Source organism: Scylla paramamosain, chromosome 21 (genome assembly GCF_035594125.1).
Source record: "Scylla paramamosain isolate STU-SP2022 chromosome 21, ASM3559412v1, whole genome shotgun sequence".
NCBI lineage: Eukaryota > Metazoa > Arthropoda > Malacostraca > Decapoda > Portunidae > Scylla > Scylla paramamosain.
The window spans coordinates 9,495,373-9,513,266 of record NC_087171.1 but is presented as its reverse complement, the minus strand read 5'-3'; the positions used below and the strand labels follow the sequence as shown (position 1 = coordinate 9,513,266).

Sequence of the window (17,894 nt, the reverse complement as noted above, 5' to 3'; positions counted from 1 at the left end):
TGGCGATCAGATAAAAGGTTGTGAAGTGATAGATGTTTAAGAATCTTCCTGTTGAGGATAAATAAAAAAAAAAAAAACTTTAGATAGGCAGGAAATTAAAGCAATAGAACGGTAGTTTGAGGGATTAGAACCGTCACCCTTTTTAGGAACAGGCTGAATGTAGGCAAACTTCCAGCAAGAAGGAAAGGTAGATGTTGACAGACACAGCTGAAACAGTTTGACTAGGCAAGGTGCAAGCACAGAGGCACAGTTTCGGAGAACAATAGGAGGGACCCCATCAGGTCCATAAGCCTTCCGAGGGTTTAGGCCAGCAAGGGCAAGGAAAACATCATTGCGAAGAATTTTAATAGGTAGCATGAAGTGGTCAGAGGGTGGAGGAGAGGGAGGAACAAGCCCAGAATCGTCCAAGGTAGAGTTTTTAGCAAAGGTTTGAGCGAAGAGTTCAGCTGTAGAAATAGATGTGATAGCAATAGTGCCATCTGGTTGAAATAAAGGAGGGAAAGAAGAAGAAGCAAAGTTATTGAAAATATTTTTGGCTAGATGCCAGAAGTCACGAGGGGAGTTAGATCTTGAAAGGTTTTGACACTTTCTATTAATTAAGGATTTTTTGGCTAGTTGGAGAACAGACTTGGCATAGTTCCGGGCAGAAATATAAAGTGCATGAGATTTTGGTGATGGAAGGCTGAAGTACCTTTTGTGGGCCACCTCTCTATCATGTATAGCACGAGAACAAGCTGTGTTAAACCAAGGTTTAGAAGGTTTAGGTCGAGAAAAAGAGTGAGGAACGTACGCCTCGATGCCAGACACTATCATATATATATATATATATATATATATATATATATATATATATATATATATATATATATATATATATATATATATATATATATATATATATATATATAAGCAACAGGCGTAAAGATTTCTTACTTAAACTGATTTTTCAATATTTTGCTTGTATGTTAAACAGGAGCTTCGTATAATTGAAAAGAAAAAAAAAAATAGATAGCTAAACATATATTTATGAACTTAAGGTCTCACACACACAAAAACACACACACAAACACACACACACACACACACACACACACACACACACACACACACACACACACACACACACACACACACACACACACACACACACATACACACACGTTTATTATCTTAGAACTAAAGACAAGAGTAAATGAAGTTGTGTAGAGTTTAGATAAGAGAGAGAAAAAAATAAATAAAAAGGAAATTACAATAAGAAGGAAGACTGTAGATACATCCTTAGCTCTCGTCTCCTCGCGGCGTGATCAGTCTGTGCATGATGACTGAGTTGCTGTCATTTCCGCTATACTATCTTACCATGTTCATTATCTTTATCACATGTCTTTTTCATCTATTTATCTCCATTTCACATATCTTGCTATGACACACACACACACACACACACACAACCATATTTTATAGACCATACTCTAAAACGTTTCTGAATCGCACCTCCACTACATTCAAAAGGCTCTAGACAAAGTGACATGGTTTTTTAGGATGTTTTTATATTAGCAGGAGAAACAATCTTATGATCCCGGTTAATAATCTCTATGACCTCTGAAAATAATCGTAGTGAGAGACTTAAAGCGTTTCTGAATACAGGCGTCTCTCTCTCTCTCTCTCTCTCTCTCTCTCTCTCTCTCTCTCTCTCTCTCCAGAATTTAGTTTAATGAAAATTTCGTGGAGATGATGGCGGCAATGCTCTCTCATCGCGATACATGCCAGTGATAGCTATACACATATTCCGGATGCTTCCTGTGACACTATGTAAGGCGACCTCGTGTTGGAGAGACGCTGCGTTTTGTTGTATAGGAGTGGCTGGTTTATTTCTCTGATCGCAAGGAAGAGAAAAGAGGCGCTTCATCTCCATTTATTCAGGTCTGGTTTTGGGGTTTGCTGCTGCGTTATGATTGTGATTTAGTGTTCCTTCTTAATGTGAGTGTTGATCTTTCTTATTTTGCTCTTACTCTTTGGAAGTGCGCTAGTTGCCTAAAGAATGATTTTTTTTTTTTTCAGTAATGTGCCAGTCTCTGAGGTTTCTATTTGTGTGCCTATAAATATGTGTATAGATGTTCTACCACAATCTAACGGGTCACTATCTGATTTCACGCCCATGTTCTTAAGCACTGTTCTCCCGGGACCAGTTTTCAAAAGCCATACTAATAGTCTGGTTTTTATTGTACTTCTTTTTCCGTTGATAATGTAAAAAACTTGCTAAACTATCACTAGAATTATGAAAACATCCTTCAAAACTATAAGGTAAGATACCAATACGTTTGAAAGTATGGTCTTTAACTCCACCCGTAATTAAGGCTCGTGACTACACGGTGCTATTTTGTGGTCATTCTGGCTGCTAGACTTTAGGTGCGGCAGGGCGTCCATTCCGTGACGTGGGCATTTTGCGGATTAGTGATAATGTTGGTGGTGGGAGCAATGTGTGTGTTGGCAGCACTGCGCCACGACACATCAGTTCTTAGTATACTCTCAAACAAAAAATGGGACGCAACAGAAATATTGTACTGATTCATGGCTGTGATCAAAGTGTTCATGATAAGTGCATGACTGATAAGTATTTGCAGCTTCGTATGATCTTCTTTCGTGTAGCTGCCGATGTTTCTTCTTACATAACTTATATTAGCGCATCAAATTCATACTTCATAAAGTTCCTGCACGTTCCTTTGCCCAGTTCTCTACCAAAGCAAATGTGATCGTTATGATTCTCAAGCAGATAATTTTGTTTTTTTCTGGATAAGACAAAAATGTGTGAAATTACTACTACTATTATTATTATTATTATTATTATTATTATTATTATTATTATTATTATAACTATTATACTTATTTAATTATTATTTACAGCTGGTGGCTTTGAATTCATTGCAAAGAAGATACACAGTGTGGGAGAGAAAGAGACAGATTGCAGAAAAAAAAAAAATACACTAAGCGTCGAAAACTGAGTATCGTGCAGCAGCAGGAGGAGAGCTGCGGTAGCCACGCCCTCGCCACGGCGTGGGGAGGATGCCCTATCAGGGAGACTCACATCCGGCCCCGGCCAGATTTACCACTAACTGCTCTTACCTCATTAAGTTGCCGGGAGTCTTGATTCTCGTCCAGAACGTTAGTGACAAACTCACATCATGTTATTTCCTTCTGTAACATAACTAAGAACATTATGGTTGTGTATTAAGCCCCTACTCCCGCACCTCTCTCTCTCTCTCTCTCTCTCTCTCTCTCTCTGATATTAAAAAAAAAAAAACTAGGTTAATCAATGATTCTCAAACTGTTGATTATTTTACTATCATTATTATTTACTTATTTGTTTTCTTTTACAGTGGAAGAGTCCTTGAAATGACTTTCTATATTCCGTCCTTTAAGAACTCACACATAGGCCAGAAAAAAATCTCGTATATGAATTTCTCATACACAGCTCGAGCATAACGCTGGGCAGAAATCTATGGACTAACACCTGTAACAGAACAAACAACATAGATCTTGACATTTTTAAAATTTTTTTATAAAGTAATCATGATGTATCAAGTACGAAGATTATGTGGTGAATATCCCTTGTAACACTGAGAGACTTGTAGGTAGTGCGTCAGAATAATTGAGGCTAACTTTTCCCCTCCTCTGATAAGGGACATCATCAGTTTTCACTTCGTGGCGGCTTTCTGTGCATCTAAACCCATTCATAGCTAGTTGACGCATAATTTCTTTATTACAAACTACATTGAGATTTTTCTATTCCACAGCCACCTCTAAATATTATACTGAATGCACATCAGAAACGCCGTCATTTTAATTCCGCTTTCCTTCTTGCAGATATTTGTAAAGATTTTGTCCAGTGATTTTTGTAGTATTGTGACCTGCTGCATATTGCAATGAAAAGCTTAACTAAGTTGAACTGGACATACGATTACTGCAGTTAAGTGCAAGGTGTTAAAATCATTATGCAGACATTTTTGTGAGAAATAACAGTAGTCTTTTTGGATTCTGTTACCATAACAATGGAGGGAATGATTTTCGTGGTAAAAAGAAAAAAAAAAAATCATATTCCTGCACCTCATTTGCACGATTAAAACTGAAACATGAAAACTGCAAAAAGTCAGTAACGCTACACGTGGTAGTCCCTGTATCAAATAGAAATTCCTGTACCGACTAATCATCCCTATCCATACATTTATCTGATCTTTAAAAGCTCCTTATTGACTCAACACTAACAAATGTAGGAACGTAAGAATGAAATTCTCTCTCTCTCTCTCTCTCTCTCTCTCTCTCTCTCTCTCTCTCTCTCTCTCTCTCTCTCTCTCTCTCTCTCATACTTAAAATGACCCTTTTGCATCATACTTAGGGAATAAACAAATATCCACCGAAAGAAAGATATTGAGGCATATATTAAAGCAATCCATTCAAAAGTAGAGAGTAATTAACGTTAAGGCATTTAATAATTTACTTCTTGACGCTACCGTTCCTTCTGGTATCATTTCTGGTGCTAGATATGCTGCACCTTGGCATTCGTGCTGGGGATATCAGGAGCCATGAAGTGGCGAGTCGGGAGGGGCCATGGATTCTTCATCTTTGTGGTCTTCTTGAGCATGCTGAGCTGTAACACTTGGCTGATGGTGCGCGTCCTGCATCTTGACTCTATGTTCAAGAGGAAAGTCAACTGGAACATAGCAGTGAGTCACAGATTCTGGAGGCTACGCAAGTTATCCTTGTTATTTTTGTTGTTATCGGGGGAGATAAATGTTAACTATTTTTTTTTCATGTTATGTTGCGTTTTTTTATTAGACATTGGTTCTCGTGGGTGTCATCTTGTCTCTGATTTTATATTTACTAATCTATGCCTGTCAACAGGCTCCTTTTAAGCGTAGAGGAGACTGGCTGAGGGTACAAAAACAGAGGAAAAAGATTGTTTACGGTTGTTAATTAGCTGCTTTCCCCCTGAAAGAAAGGAGTTAAGGAGAATAGATTTTCAGACTGGAGATCAATTTAGTTTTCGTGCATTTACGAATGAAATATATTTAAAAAATTCTCATTTTATTATTTTTTTTCGTTTTGTTATTTATTATTTTCGAGTATGTAGACGGAAAAAAAAAAAATCGATTTATTGCAGGGACTGGTGCACAACGGCATCAATGCAATCTTCGTGATGGTGGCGAGCTGCGTCATACTGGAGACGGCTTCGGGGGCCAGACCGCTGAGGGCCGCTGGGGTATGTGCTGTACTGGTGCTAGCTGACGATAACGTAATGTATGTTCCCTTCCTGTAAGCTGGATCCGTACTCTGAGACGCTCTGTGCTCTCATAAGGACTATAGTTAAATGCTAGAAATATTACTTTTTCGGGTTCACGTAGGCATTTTTTCCATTGCAAGAGCAAAATCCCTCTTATAAAATTCACTAGAATCATGAAAACACTCCTGAAGATGCAAATAACTTTGATTAGAGCCATTAAAAAGTAGTCGAGACAAGACACAGAAACGTTTGGGAATATGGTATGGCTCCACGCGCCATCACCTTAATTCAGTAGCCGATATTTTTGTGGCAGGTGTTTGGATTTCTGGGGTTCTCGGCGTTCCTGGCTGGCCTAATATGGGAGGTGATCATCTGGCGTACCAAGAGAGACTCGGAGGTGGGCCTTCAATCCGCTACTGTCATTCGTGGCCTCGAGAGAGGTATGTATTTGATATGATGTATATATACGCTTCCCTTTACTTAGCTAATGATGTAAGCCGCATTAGCAGGACTTCGATTCTATGCTTTTCAATTCAATTTGTGTGTGTGTGTGTGTGTGTGTGTGTGTGTGTGTGTGTGTGTGTGTGTGCGTGTGTGTAGTTGTAGTACACAGGGCCTGAGGTACATTCGTGTAGTCGTGTCGCTGCATCTATATTTGTCTAGTTTTTCCATCGCTTGGTGTACACTCTACGCCGCCGTTACCTCTTCCTGTATATATAGCTTCGTGCTTCTTCCCTCTGTTGTGAAAGTGTTCGTATGTGTAGATGCCGTCACGACTGTAGGGGGTTCAGGATGACAAACGACCCAATCGTTTATTCGCTTTAATGCGGTTAACCTGTAGTGGTAATTAATTTAACACCAGCAAGAGAAGTATTGAGCTACAATATATCAAGTATATGCAATTAATACAAAGAGGCATCATAAGAATAAAATCTTATTCCGTAATAATGAAAGGCAATATGACTGCCATAATACATGATATTATGCAATACACGTATAATAATTCTCAGTGTACCTTTAATATTTAGTGGTTACTTAGTTATTTTACCACGACGTAACACTTGCGACTATGAGGGCCGGCGTAGCGCGGTGTGAGTCGTAACACGTCTCTAAGCCGGAACACTACACGTTAGTCGTAGCTAGTCACGAGGCGTGGAGTCGATTCTCCGGGAGGCACCGATGTAGACGCTGACGGGAGGCTTCCTGAGGGCGAAGCTCGTTGGGCACACTGTCCTCACGCACTAGAGATACCTTGTTTCTGTTCTGGTTTCGTCGTAAGATGTCGTGGTTCTCCATGCCCACACAAGAGGGTCTTTGTCCTAAGCACCAGGCCCATCGTGACCCTCGTAAAAGAGTCACGCTGACGGAGCTGGATGAGCAGTTTTCAAGTAAGTATATGCCTCCCGACCGTGTCTACCACCAGCTCGCAGCTCTGGCGACTACACTCTACAGCTTGGTCCTCCTCTCACACAACTTCACTAATCCAATTAATTACTTCATTTAACTCAGTTTCCTTATTGTTACACATCCTTCACGTGATTCTCTCGCCACCAGCCTCGCAAGACATGGTGACGCGACAACTGGCGACTACATTATGTTTCTCCTAATCAGTGTCGATTTTCAGTGTTCCCATTCATTAATCTTCAACGAGTCTACAAGGACCTTTTGTTTCCGCAGAGCAGAGCCAGGATAGCGAGCAGAGCGATGGGGTGGCAGCAATGGAAGATGAGGAAGGCGTCAGCTTCGTAGGGATAAAGCCCCGGCCCGTGTCTTCTTTCCTGGAGCAGGTGAGTTCTGTCATTGGCAATACGCAGGTGTGACTCGTCAGTGGGAAGCTGTGTCCTTATTAGTCAATCGCAAAAGATTACAAGGAATGTCACGTGTGGGAGGGATGGCTTCTTGCAGTTTCCCTACTTTATGTTCATATGATTTTCGTCACGGTCAGATATAGTTCACTCATTGTCTTATTTTCATATATCTGAAGTGCGACTCCTTGGAAAATATAGTATTAAGAAAAATAAAAAAATAAAAATACAACAACACCGATAATAGCAATATTACTACTACTACTACTACTATTACTATTACTACTACTACTACTACTACTACTACTACTACTGCTACAAGTAACAGCCATCAGTGGCACGGTCAGTTAAGTAACGTGTGTTTATTTTTTTCGGCAGCAATCAGGGAACACCACACAGGTATCGACCCCCATGCTGATGGTGCCTCAAGAGGATAAAGAGAACAGCGGCTCCCACCGCAGTTCCTCTGCCGCCTCCTCCACACAGGGCGAGTGGCAGATGGCTTCAACTATTTCCGCGTAACGCTCTGCGGCTCCGTGGCTCAAGAAATGTACAAGTAATGAAGGTTTAGCCTTAAATCCCTGCTGTGTAATGAAGAAAAAGACAACTGTATTAAGTAAGTGGTGATGAAGGAGTACTTATTTTATGTCACTGCCACTCACTACGGCCAGTTTGTCTTTCTTGTGGTGTGTGTGTGTGTGTGTGTGTGTGTGTGTGTGTGTGTGTGTGTATGTGGGCGTGTAGCCAAATTCCAACGATCGCCCATGCAGTATTAATTGAGGATCGGCGCAAAGTAATGATTGTTAGGTCTTATTGAGATGAAACTAAAATTTTCGTAATCTTGTCATTTAATTTGTTTATTTTTCTTCGTATGGGTGAAGGAAACCAATCATGGGCATTGGAAAAGAAGAGAAGAGCCCGCTAGTTCGTCGCTCTCCATAAAAAAAAAAAAATATTTCCAGCAAATCATTCATGTGAAACTTACAAGATACACTAATCAGTATATTATGACCTCTAGAGCAGAAATTCTTAACAGTAGCAATTTACAAGTCCCTGATATCGTCTGTCTTTCAATTTTCTCCCATATAGACTACATACGATTGCAAAGAGCACCTAGTCTGTAGTTAGTTAATGAATTCTAGCCATTCTAAAGGTGTACGGTCATGATCATAGTTACCGAGTGGCCGGAGAATGCTAACAGGCTTCTTATCAACCCTATCTTCGAGGATGAGTTCTGGGGGACAGCATGAGCTTCTGCAGAGCCGTGACTCCCAAAAATTTGCCAGCAACACCACGATCAAGTGCAGACCAACTTATCCTCCGCAAATCTAAGAGGTTGAGCATCTAAGTCTTCAGAAGAAAAGCACAGTTGCAGTACAATTTCCTGATGACACTACTCGTATACGTAGGCTACCAACACACACAAACATATAAAAAAGTACTATACCGCACACATTTCCACTGTGCTTAGCATTTTTCCCCTCTGTCTTGTGTCCTTTTATTTGTTAGAAGATCCATCACTTATCATATTTTTAGATCATCGACGGATCAGAGGGCTTAAGATTGAGGGAAAACGCTGAGCACAATGGAAGTGAATGCAGAATGTTACTCGACTTCTGACCGTGACTGTACCTCGTCATTAAGCCGCAGGAACACAACACCCGACAGCTCAGGGATGCACGGTGCTCGCGTCGTGACTACAGGACCATGATGAACACTTGTAAGCCATATACTCGTTGTAGAGAGACTACTTAACAGGATGTAATGGGAGCTACTTTGATTTTTAACCTTTTCACCTCTAGCTGCTGTTCTGCCATAATCAACTCTTCAGACACTTATTTTTGTATTAAAGCATGTTAAATATTCATGTAGCCTAGAGGATACAAAACCAGTCTCTTATTCTCTCTTTAGTCTATCTGGCCATACGCGCCACATTTGTATATTGCTCTAAATGTTACCAAAATACGACTGTAGCAGTAAAAGGGTTAAGGATATTTCCGTGATTCTAGAGTGTGACAAAGGATTTTGCACCTTTGATCAAGAAAAGCACAATATAACCCAACTGGTCATTCTTGAAAATCCGGATAATTGCTGCTTGCTGAAAGTACTGGAGGTGAAACGACAAAGCGTTTAAGAATACGGCCTCAGAGGATTAAACTGCACGGTCTTTGTATGTGTTCATAGTCATCTACAGTTAGGTTATGTATACAGTATTTTTGTATTTTTACACTTCCTTACCGCAGTGTTTATATTCACCAAATACAAGTATCTACATATGATCTGCCTCTCTCCTTTACAGTATGCATTCTATTAATCTGGCGAGGTTGCTGATGTACTCTGGTGACCTTGCAATATAGTATCAAATTCGCCTTATTTCTGTGGAAAGAAGTAATAAAAAACAATATGTTATAATCTACAATGATGTCTTATTTTCCTTCCCTTTAACACACACACACACACACAAACACACACTCACACGAACATAAGAATATAAGAAGCCATCGGGCCTATACGTGACAGTCCCTAACATATCTACCTACATCCACCAATCCTTCCCATCCATTAATCTGTCTAAAATCTCCAAACACAAAGAAAGCAGTTATCACATGTAATCAAATCAATACATATACTCTCAATGTCTTCAAAAAACTTATAATTGCTACCAGTGAGTTTAACATAAGTTCAATTACTACTAGCCTGCAACTCCTGAGTGAGGAGCGAGAGTTGGCATCCTACCGAGCAACGCGGCAGGTAAATAGGACGGCGAGTGGGGAAGGCGTCTGTCAAGCGGCAGACAGTTGAGTGTTTCGCCGCGCTGCTCAAACAAGATAGCTAAAAAAGAAAAGAAAAAAAAAATTGTGCCAGAGTGATTCACAGTTTCGAGTTCCCATTTTGTACATGGTGGTAAATGAGTTCAATATTACTGTAAGTGTGGGTAGAATGTACAGGTGAAACGTTTACCTCAATGTTAAGGAGGTAAAGAGCTTTCCCAAGCAGCTTATACTGTACACCCGGAAGTTCTTTCTTTTCCGTGTGTTGCGTGAGCTAAGAAAATACTAACGAGTGGAAAGTGACATTTTGGAAAGTTATTGGATGCATTAATAATGGGAAAGGAACGTTTTTTGGAGATCATCTGCCTCGTCGCCTTGAGTGCACACACAGGTCAGTCCTCTGCTTCAACCTGACTCTCTTAGATAGCAATGTATGTGACAGTCTCAGTATACGCAAATGAGGTTGATATGTGCACTCTATTGTGCAGTATGATACACAAATATATGAATAACTAAAGATAGCTAGCCTAGTACACAAATGTATGAAGAAACTAAAGATATTCAGTCAGGTTTGTGATTTTACAAATGACATAAAGATATCTGGTTAAGTATAGCTTACAGTATAGCTGATGGGTAACTTCTTTGAAGTGTTGTTTGGTACACTACTGATGTAAATTCATTGCATTCATGGTTTTTCACTTTCGATCCTGAGTTATTCAGGGTTGGTTGGTAATAGAAAAAAATGCACTTTCTATATTTGTTAGAAAACGCAGTCATACTCATATCCAAGGCCTGATCCTGTCACCCTGGCTACAGCACACCATAGATCAACAAGTGACTGACAACATATAGGCCAAAACACCAATACTTGTGAGCCAGGGGCCTCCACACTCCTCGGCGCGTACGGTGGCGGGTGGCCGTCCCACATCCTGTAGGGGGAAAGTGCCCGCACGCGACATAGTCTTGAGAGAAAGTTTGGCCGCGGACCGTTAGGAAAGGCGAAGCATGCATAGCACAGGGAAAGCAACTTGCATGTGACACAGACTTCTTGGTCTCGACCTGGCAGGAGAGGCCTCGATTGGGAAGATCATCGACAAAGGACTGGAGATTGGATACGAACTATACGAATATTTGGGTCTGCGGCCGCCCATATTAGGACAGCCCGTGTATGGAGCACCTGTGTATGGGCCTCCCGTGTACGGACCTCCCGTGTATGGGCCTCCTGTGTACGCGTCTCCCGAGCATCACAGCTACCACGAGGATGTGGATTTCCCCGTCAATCCAGGTGAGTAAACCTGCGTGGCGATCAGATCTCTTCCTGGTGTCAGTCTTCTCAGGTACAACAAACCTTAATTTTCTTTATCAGATACCATACACATCAGTATTAAATGATATATATATATATATATATATATATATATATATATATATATATATATATATATATATATATATATATATATATATATATATATATATATATATATATATATATATATATATATATATATATATATAATTCTTTGTATTCAGTACTCCTTGTTAAATTTTCTCCTTTCTTTATATATATATATATATATATATATATATATATATATATATATATATATATATATATATATATATATATATATATATATATATATATATATATATATATATATATATATATATAATTCTTTGTATTCAGTACTCCTTGTTAAATTTTCTCCTTTCTTTCATTCATTCAAACCTCCATCTTTTGTTCTGCGAGGAAATATGAAAATACTGCACAAATCAAATCTATTAAAGGGTAAACATTAGAAACTGGCTATGTAATTTACACAAAACTAATATAGTAATGGTGTTTAGATTTTCTTGATGATGAATTAATAGAAAGTGTCAAAATCTTCCAAGATCTAGCTCCCCTCGTGACTTCTGGCACCTAGCCAAAAACATCTCCAATAACTTTGTTTCTTCTTTTTTCCCTTCTTTATTTCAACCAGATGGCACCATTGCTATCACATCTATTTTTAAAGCTGAACTATTCGCTCAAACTTTTGCTAAAAACTCTACTTTGGATGATTCAGGACCTCTTCCTCCCTCTCCTCCACCCTCTGACTACTTCATGCTACCTATTAAAATTCTTCGCATTGGTGTTTTCCTTGTCCTCGCTGGCCTAAACCCCCAGAAGGCTTATGGACCCTTCTATTGTTCTCCGAAACTGCGCCTATGTGCTTACAACTTGCTTAGTCAAACTCTTTCAACTCTGTCTGTCAACATCTACCTTTCCTTCTTGCTGGAAGTTTGCCTACATTCAGCCAGTTCCTAAAAAAAAGGATGACCGTTCTAATCCCTCAAACTACCGTCCTATTTCTTTAATTTCCTGCCTATCTAAAGTTTTTGAATCTATCTTCAACAGGAAGATTCTTAAACATCTATCTATCACTTCACAACCTTCTATCTGATCGCCAGTATGGGTTCCGTCAAGGCCGCTCTACTGGTGATCTTCTGGCTTTCCTTACTGAGTCTTGGTCTTCCTCTTTTAGAGATTTTGGTGAAACTTTTGCTGTTGCCTTAGACACATCAATAGCTTATGATAGAGTATGGCACAAAGCTTTGATTTCCAAACTACTCTCTTCCTATTATTCATCGATGATCTTCTAAACCAAACTTCTTGTCCTATCCACTCCTACGCTGATGATACCATCCTGTACTTTTCTACGTCTTTTCATAGACTTCCGACCCTTCAGGAAGTAAACAGTTCACGCAGGGAAGCCGCAGAACGCCTGACTTCTGATTTCTCTAAAATTTCTGATTGGGACAGAGCAAAGTTAGTATTATTCAATGCCTCAAAAACTCAATTCCTCCATTTTTCAATTCGACACAACCTTCCAGACAACTATTCCATCTTCTTCAATGACGAGTACTCAACTGTTCCCCTCTTCTGCACTGAACATCCTCGGTCTGTCCTTTACTTATAATCTAAAATGGAAACTCCACATCTCATGTCTAGCTAAAACAGCTTCTATGAAGTTAGGTGTTCTGAGTCGTCTCCACCAGTTTTTCTCATCCTCCCAGCTGCTAACTCTGTACAGGGGCCTTATCCGTCTATGTATGGAGTATGCTTCACATGTCTGCGAGGGTTCCACTCATACTGCTTGGAATCAAAAATTTTTTGTCTCATCAACTCCTCTTCTCTAACTGACTGTCTTCAGCCTCTTTCTCATCGCCGCAATGTTGCATCTCTTGCTATCTTCTACCGCTGTTTTCATGTTTACTGCTTTTCTGATCTTGCTAACTGCATGCCTAACCCTCTTCCCGCCCCCTCGCTGCACAAGACTTTTTCTTTCATTCACCCCTATTCTGTCCACCTCTCTAATGCAAGAGTTCACCAGTATTCTCAATCATTCACCCATTTCTCTGGTAAAATCTGGAACTCCCTGCCTGCTTCTGCATTTACACCTCCCTATGACTTTAATTCCTTCAAGAGGAAGGTTTAAAGACACTTGTTCTTCATTGTTGACTGCCGCCTTGGACCCTATTCGGAGACCGGCATCTCAGTGGGCGTTTTTTTTTTTTTTTTTTTTTTTGTTGCCCTTGGCCGGTGTCCCTCCTAAATGAAAAAAAAAAGGCTTTGTTTACGCTTAGAAAGAAAGAAAGAAAGAAAAAAAATGTAAGGAATACGTAAAGCAATCAGGGAGTGAAAGCTTCGGTCAAAGGCAGCGCTACAATGTTCGTGGGTCTTCGTATAGCAAAATTACTGTGAAAGAGATTGTGACAGTAAATTCCTGCCTTTCCAGTTTATGCTCACTAAATTTTGTCTATAGTGACATAATTTTCAGGTCATTCATTATTAATTAAGCTTTCTTTGGTCTCGGTGACTAATACTCATTTTCTTAAGTTCTCCCTTTTTCATTAATCCCCTGATTTCTTTGATTTCGTTGATAATAAGGAGCACGGAATTCATGGTAAGTTTTAAGCGTTGAGGAATTGCCTTGTGTGGGTCTTTTGAAACCCCTTTATGTTTTTATGTTCTTACGCTGTGATGCAGGCAACTCAGATATACACCACGCAAGCAAGGAGGAATGGATGAGTGCATGCGAGGGGAAGAATACACAGCTTGAATGGAACACGAAGAATAAGTAGCGTATTCTTTAGTTATCCCTTACATGCAGAACGATTTCATTCTACATGCAAGGGAAAGAGGGCACAGCTTAGAATATGAAGAATGAGTACTGTGTTTTCTAATTATCTCTTACATGCAGAACGCTTTTCATATTTCTACTCAATAGTATAGCCAGATTCTTCCCACAACCTCCATACTGTGACGCACTTCTTTCTCTGTATGTATGTATGTAATAACCGATCTTTCCATGCACTTTTCCAGGCACGCTATGGAACGGCCACATCCCGGTAGGTGATTTTGTATCCCCTATCGCCCAGGCACTGGGGGCTGGCCAAGGAAGCTACAATAACCGTGTCGTGAAGGGTAAGTTTTCCCTCTTTCTGGCAAATGGGAACAACTTCAGAGCGGAAATGTGCCAAAACTAGTGTACTTCTAAAAAAAAAAAAAAAAAAAAGGTGAATTAATCGATGGAAAAATAAATAACAAATGTATAATAATAAGATATGATTTTTTTATGTTAACCCTTAGCAAAATCTAAGACTTGTTGAGTAGCATATACTTTTTTTTTCTTAATTATTCATCGGTGCATGTTTGTCATGAGAAATAACAAGTGAGAAGATAAACATGAATGAACAATTACGCTCCGTCTATTTACGTACATATATGACAATATATTTAACTATCTATATCCGTCTATCCATCAGTTTATCTATATTTCTTTTGATATATCTTATTGAAAGGAAAGAAAAAAAAATCGGGTTTCTATTGATCCTAACCCATCTTACATGCAATTTCAGGCTACGAAAACAGACTAGGCCTGAGGATTGCCCTGCCCTACCTCGGGGACTTCCAGGTCACGCGAGAGCTGGGTCCTGGCAGGTTCCTAGACAAGCTGGGGCCTGGAAAGTTCCCATATCCAGGGGTGAGGAACTTTGCAATATTAGTTATGATGTTAGGAATGAAATTAAAAAAAGATTAAGGGTAATAGTAGTAGTAGTAGTAGTACTAGTAATTTAGCTTTCTAGTACAGGTATGCATACAAAACTAATCAAGCATGGTCCATTCAGTCTCCTTTTCTACGTATCATCGCCTAGATTACATAGTTTTAAACGCATAGATCTTTTTTATTTGTTTGCACTGTTGTTTTCCCTTCAAACAATTTGAGAGAGAGAGAGAGAGAGAGAGAGAGAGAGAGAGAGAGAGAGAGAGAGAGAGAGAGAGAGAGAGAGAGAGTTACATTATTGTTATACTCGTATTACTATCACTATCAACCACTACTACTACTTCTTTCATTTCTTTCTCGCATCATGTCTACAGATGAAGGGCGCACAGGGTTACGGGCACCATCACAAAGATTCATCTGAGCATCATCACAGCTCTTCGCCCCCCGCCAAACATCCGACGCCCGACATGTACAAGGGCCTGCAAAACTACCCGTGGCACAGAAGATAACCGACCTTCCTTAGTGTTGCTGCAGTGGTGGAGTGTTACAATGGCGCATGTACGTTACCATGGCCAATACGGTGATGTAACTTACTTTTAAATGTAGGCAAAGTATTTATTGATATTTTAGATACTTTATTTATGTTTATATCTGTCTGTCTGTCTATCTGTCTGTCTGTCTGTCTGTCTATCTACCTGCATCCTATAGATAGATTGACAGATAGATATAGATAGATACAGATAGATGGATAAAGCACGATACAAGCGAATTTGTTGCATCAACCTTGAAATTGTTTATCTAAATTCTCATTCTTCACACGATTTCTCAGACAACCATTCATTCTGTTAACAATTAGAACAATATATGCTTATACACTAAGTTCAGTACGTTGCTCAAGTAAGTTATACGTAGCTGTGCTGAACTACAATTAAATCTTTGATGCAACAACGATGCGAGTATTTATGCTATTTTTGTCGGAAACAATGTAGAAGTTACCACAGGTTTGAATAATTTTCTTTTCCCGACAATGATTCATCGATTTTTCTTCATTTTATGTTAAAATAGGTTAGCAGCTGGCTGCTCCCTACGTAGACTACAGTTATATATTGTGAAACGTAATATATGATACCTCAGTCATGCTTATAAGTTGAGTAACCTACTACACTTATTTTCACTGTATTCAGCGCATGTACTGCACAATATTTAAGTTCCCGAACAATTAGGACAATTATGTCACGCCACATACCACCTCAAAATAAAAAAAATAAAAATACTGCCCAGTTGTAAAGTCTTGAAAAAAAAAAATTGTAAACGAGAAAGGCACGACTGTTCAAGAAAAAAATGTGCTACCAGAAATCAAAACAATAACAACAAATCCTAAGTGCAAAATGTTTTCTTTATCCTGAGGCGCACCGCTTCGATCACATCAGGCGCTCGAACACCATAGAGGAAAGACAGCTCCTCGCACGCCAGGTTATTTTTGTCATACGCAGGGGTTGTCTGTGGTGGTTATCTTCCGTTTGTGTTGGTGTCAGGAAACAGGTAGTAGACTCATGGGTTGGTAGGTTAGTAATGCCTGTCTATGCTAAGAGTACATTACCCCAGATTTTCACTCCAGGTTCGGTGTGTGTGTGTGTGTGTGTGTGTGTGTGTGTGTGTGTGTGTGTGTAGTAAAATTTTTAGGTACCGCGACAAGTGAGCGTTTTCTATAACCTCAACATAGAAAGCTCATGTTTCAAGGGTAACTACTATTCTGTTTGTTTTGTAAGGAGGTAATACGAATATCAATGACATATTAACATATTGCTATATTATTATTTTGTTTACGAAGAAAATCTGACGGGTTATTCATGTCATAATGGGCTGGTAGGAGACCGCAATTTAATTCGAAAATGTCTTCCAATATTAAGTGACCAAGACTGATGTACGCCAGTTGCACAAGCTTGTGCGACCTGCACACAACTGTTAGCGATTTATTTATTTTTTTTTTGAGAGGCGGAGGAGGAGATTAAGCATTTGATTTTTAAGTTTTGAAATGGTACTACTGCTAAAGAGATTTCACTCCTTTGATCCCCCAATAACGGGACGACTCCGCCCCCTTAAACCCCACGACAGCGCTCACTATTATTACATAACGTCAGTGTACGTTCTTTACTTACGTGCGTTTCTTTTTCTTACGAAGAGCGTGAATCGGTACACAACCAGCGACACATGGTCACGCCTGCGTAACAGCTATTCACCACACTGCAGACCACTGGGAACACCTCTGGTACATCACACAACGTATAATGAGTGTGAGAACAGTTTTCTTTTTACGGTCGTCAAAAATATCACATAACTGACGCAAATTGTCGTCACAGCGGCGGTACGGGCCCACCATCTCTAGACTAACACACGCTGTGAAGCAGGGAACAAGGAAACTAAAGAGTCTCTCTTAACCTTTTTTTGGCAGCGAGTAGGAGGACTACAGGCGTGTGACCGCGCCGCGCCTGTATAAGCGTCACTCAGCTTCTAACAACGAAATATAAAGCCAAACCAATGACCACAAAATATTTGAACCTATATACACATCACTCGATTCCCTTACAGGTACAAGTCAATGTCCTTATTGGAAGCGTTGTAACCTCTATCCGAAGCCTCGAGGCAACCCAAGCTGATCTGACATTCACAATCGCGTAATTCTATGGTTCAGTCATCAATGCAGTGCTTGCCTTACCCCACAATTTCCCTCAGTCTTCACATCTTCATATTCCTGCACACTATCGCGGTATCTATAAGGGTCTTGGTCAAGACGAGCCAAAGGCCACGCCATGACTGCCGCCATGAAGACCTGCCACCCACGCAGTGTTGCCGGATGGTATTCCTGGTGATGACACTGGTTTCTGTAAATGCAAAATTGTTTCTATCGTTAAACATATCCAATTCTTGATTTTAAATAATGTCTTTTAAACTACAAACCTAAGTACATGCATGGTGTAAATTAAACGATTGG

General features: G+C 39.8%; 2 protein-coding genes across 6 annotated transcripts in view; both read left to right on the top strand.

Moving 5' to 3' along the window:
* LOC135110960 (CKLF-like MARVEL transmembrane domain-containing protein 4) overlaps nt 1–9,499 on the top strand; it is a 14,255-nt gene extending 4,756 nt beyond the window's left edge. The window contains exons 1-8 of one of the 5 annotated variants that reach the window (XR_010273511.1): nt 1,733–1,920; nt 2,902–3,159; nt 4,536–4,718; nt 5,156–5,254; nt 5,589–5,715; nt 6,953–7,062; nt 7,459–7,696; nt 8,617–9,499. Coding sequence is in view for 4 of the 5 variants with exons in the window: in XM_064023680.1 (XP_063879750.1) it covers nt 3,061–3,159; nt 4,536–4,718; nt 5,156–5,254; nt 5,589–5,715; nt 6,953–7,062; nt 7,459–7,602 (762 nt within the window). In the remaining variant the exon portion in view is untranslated. Of the gene's footprint in view, nt 1–1,732; nt 1,978–2,159; nt 2,302–2,901; nt 3,160–4,535; nt 4,719–5,155; nt 5,255–5,588; nt 5,716–6,952; nt 7,063–7,458 lie in introns of those variants that run through there. The other 4 variants (XM_064023679.1, XM_064023681.1, XM_064023682.1 and 1 more) reach the window with 4 other exon arrangements.
* A 341-nt stretch (nt 9,500–9,840) lies between these two features.
* Nucleotides 9,841–16,291, top strand: LOC135110961 (uncharacterized). Its single transcript, XM_064023683.1, has 5 exons — nt 9,841–10,242; nt 10,918–11,136; nt 14,221–14,322; nt 14,757–14,881; nt 15,277–16,291. Exons 1-5 carry the CDS (start codon nt 10,185–10,187, stop codon nt 15,409–15,411), a joined length of 639 nt encoding a protein of 212 aa, XP_063879753.1. The 5' UTR covers nt 9,841–10,184; the 3' UTR covers nt 15,412–16,291.
* Nucleotides 16,292–17,894: the final 1,603 nt, after the last annotated feature.

Coding starts and splice junctions, on each gene's coding strand:
- LOC135110961 (XM_064023683.1), top strand. CDS start 10,185: ATGGGAAAGGAACGTTTTTTGGAGATCATCTGCCTCGTCGCCTTGAGT. Junction 11,137..14,220: donor GGATTTCCCCGTCAATCCAG/GTGAGTAAACCT, acceptor GCACTTTTCCAG/GCACGCTATGGAACGGCCAC. Junction 14,323..14,756: donor CAATAACCGTGTCGTGAAGG/GTAAGTTTTCCC, acceptor ATGCAATTTCAG/GCTACGAAAACAGACTAGGC.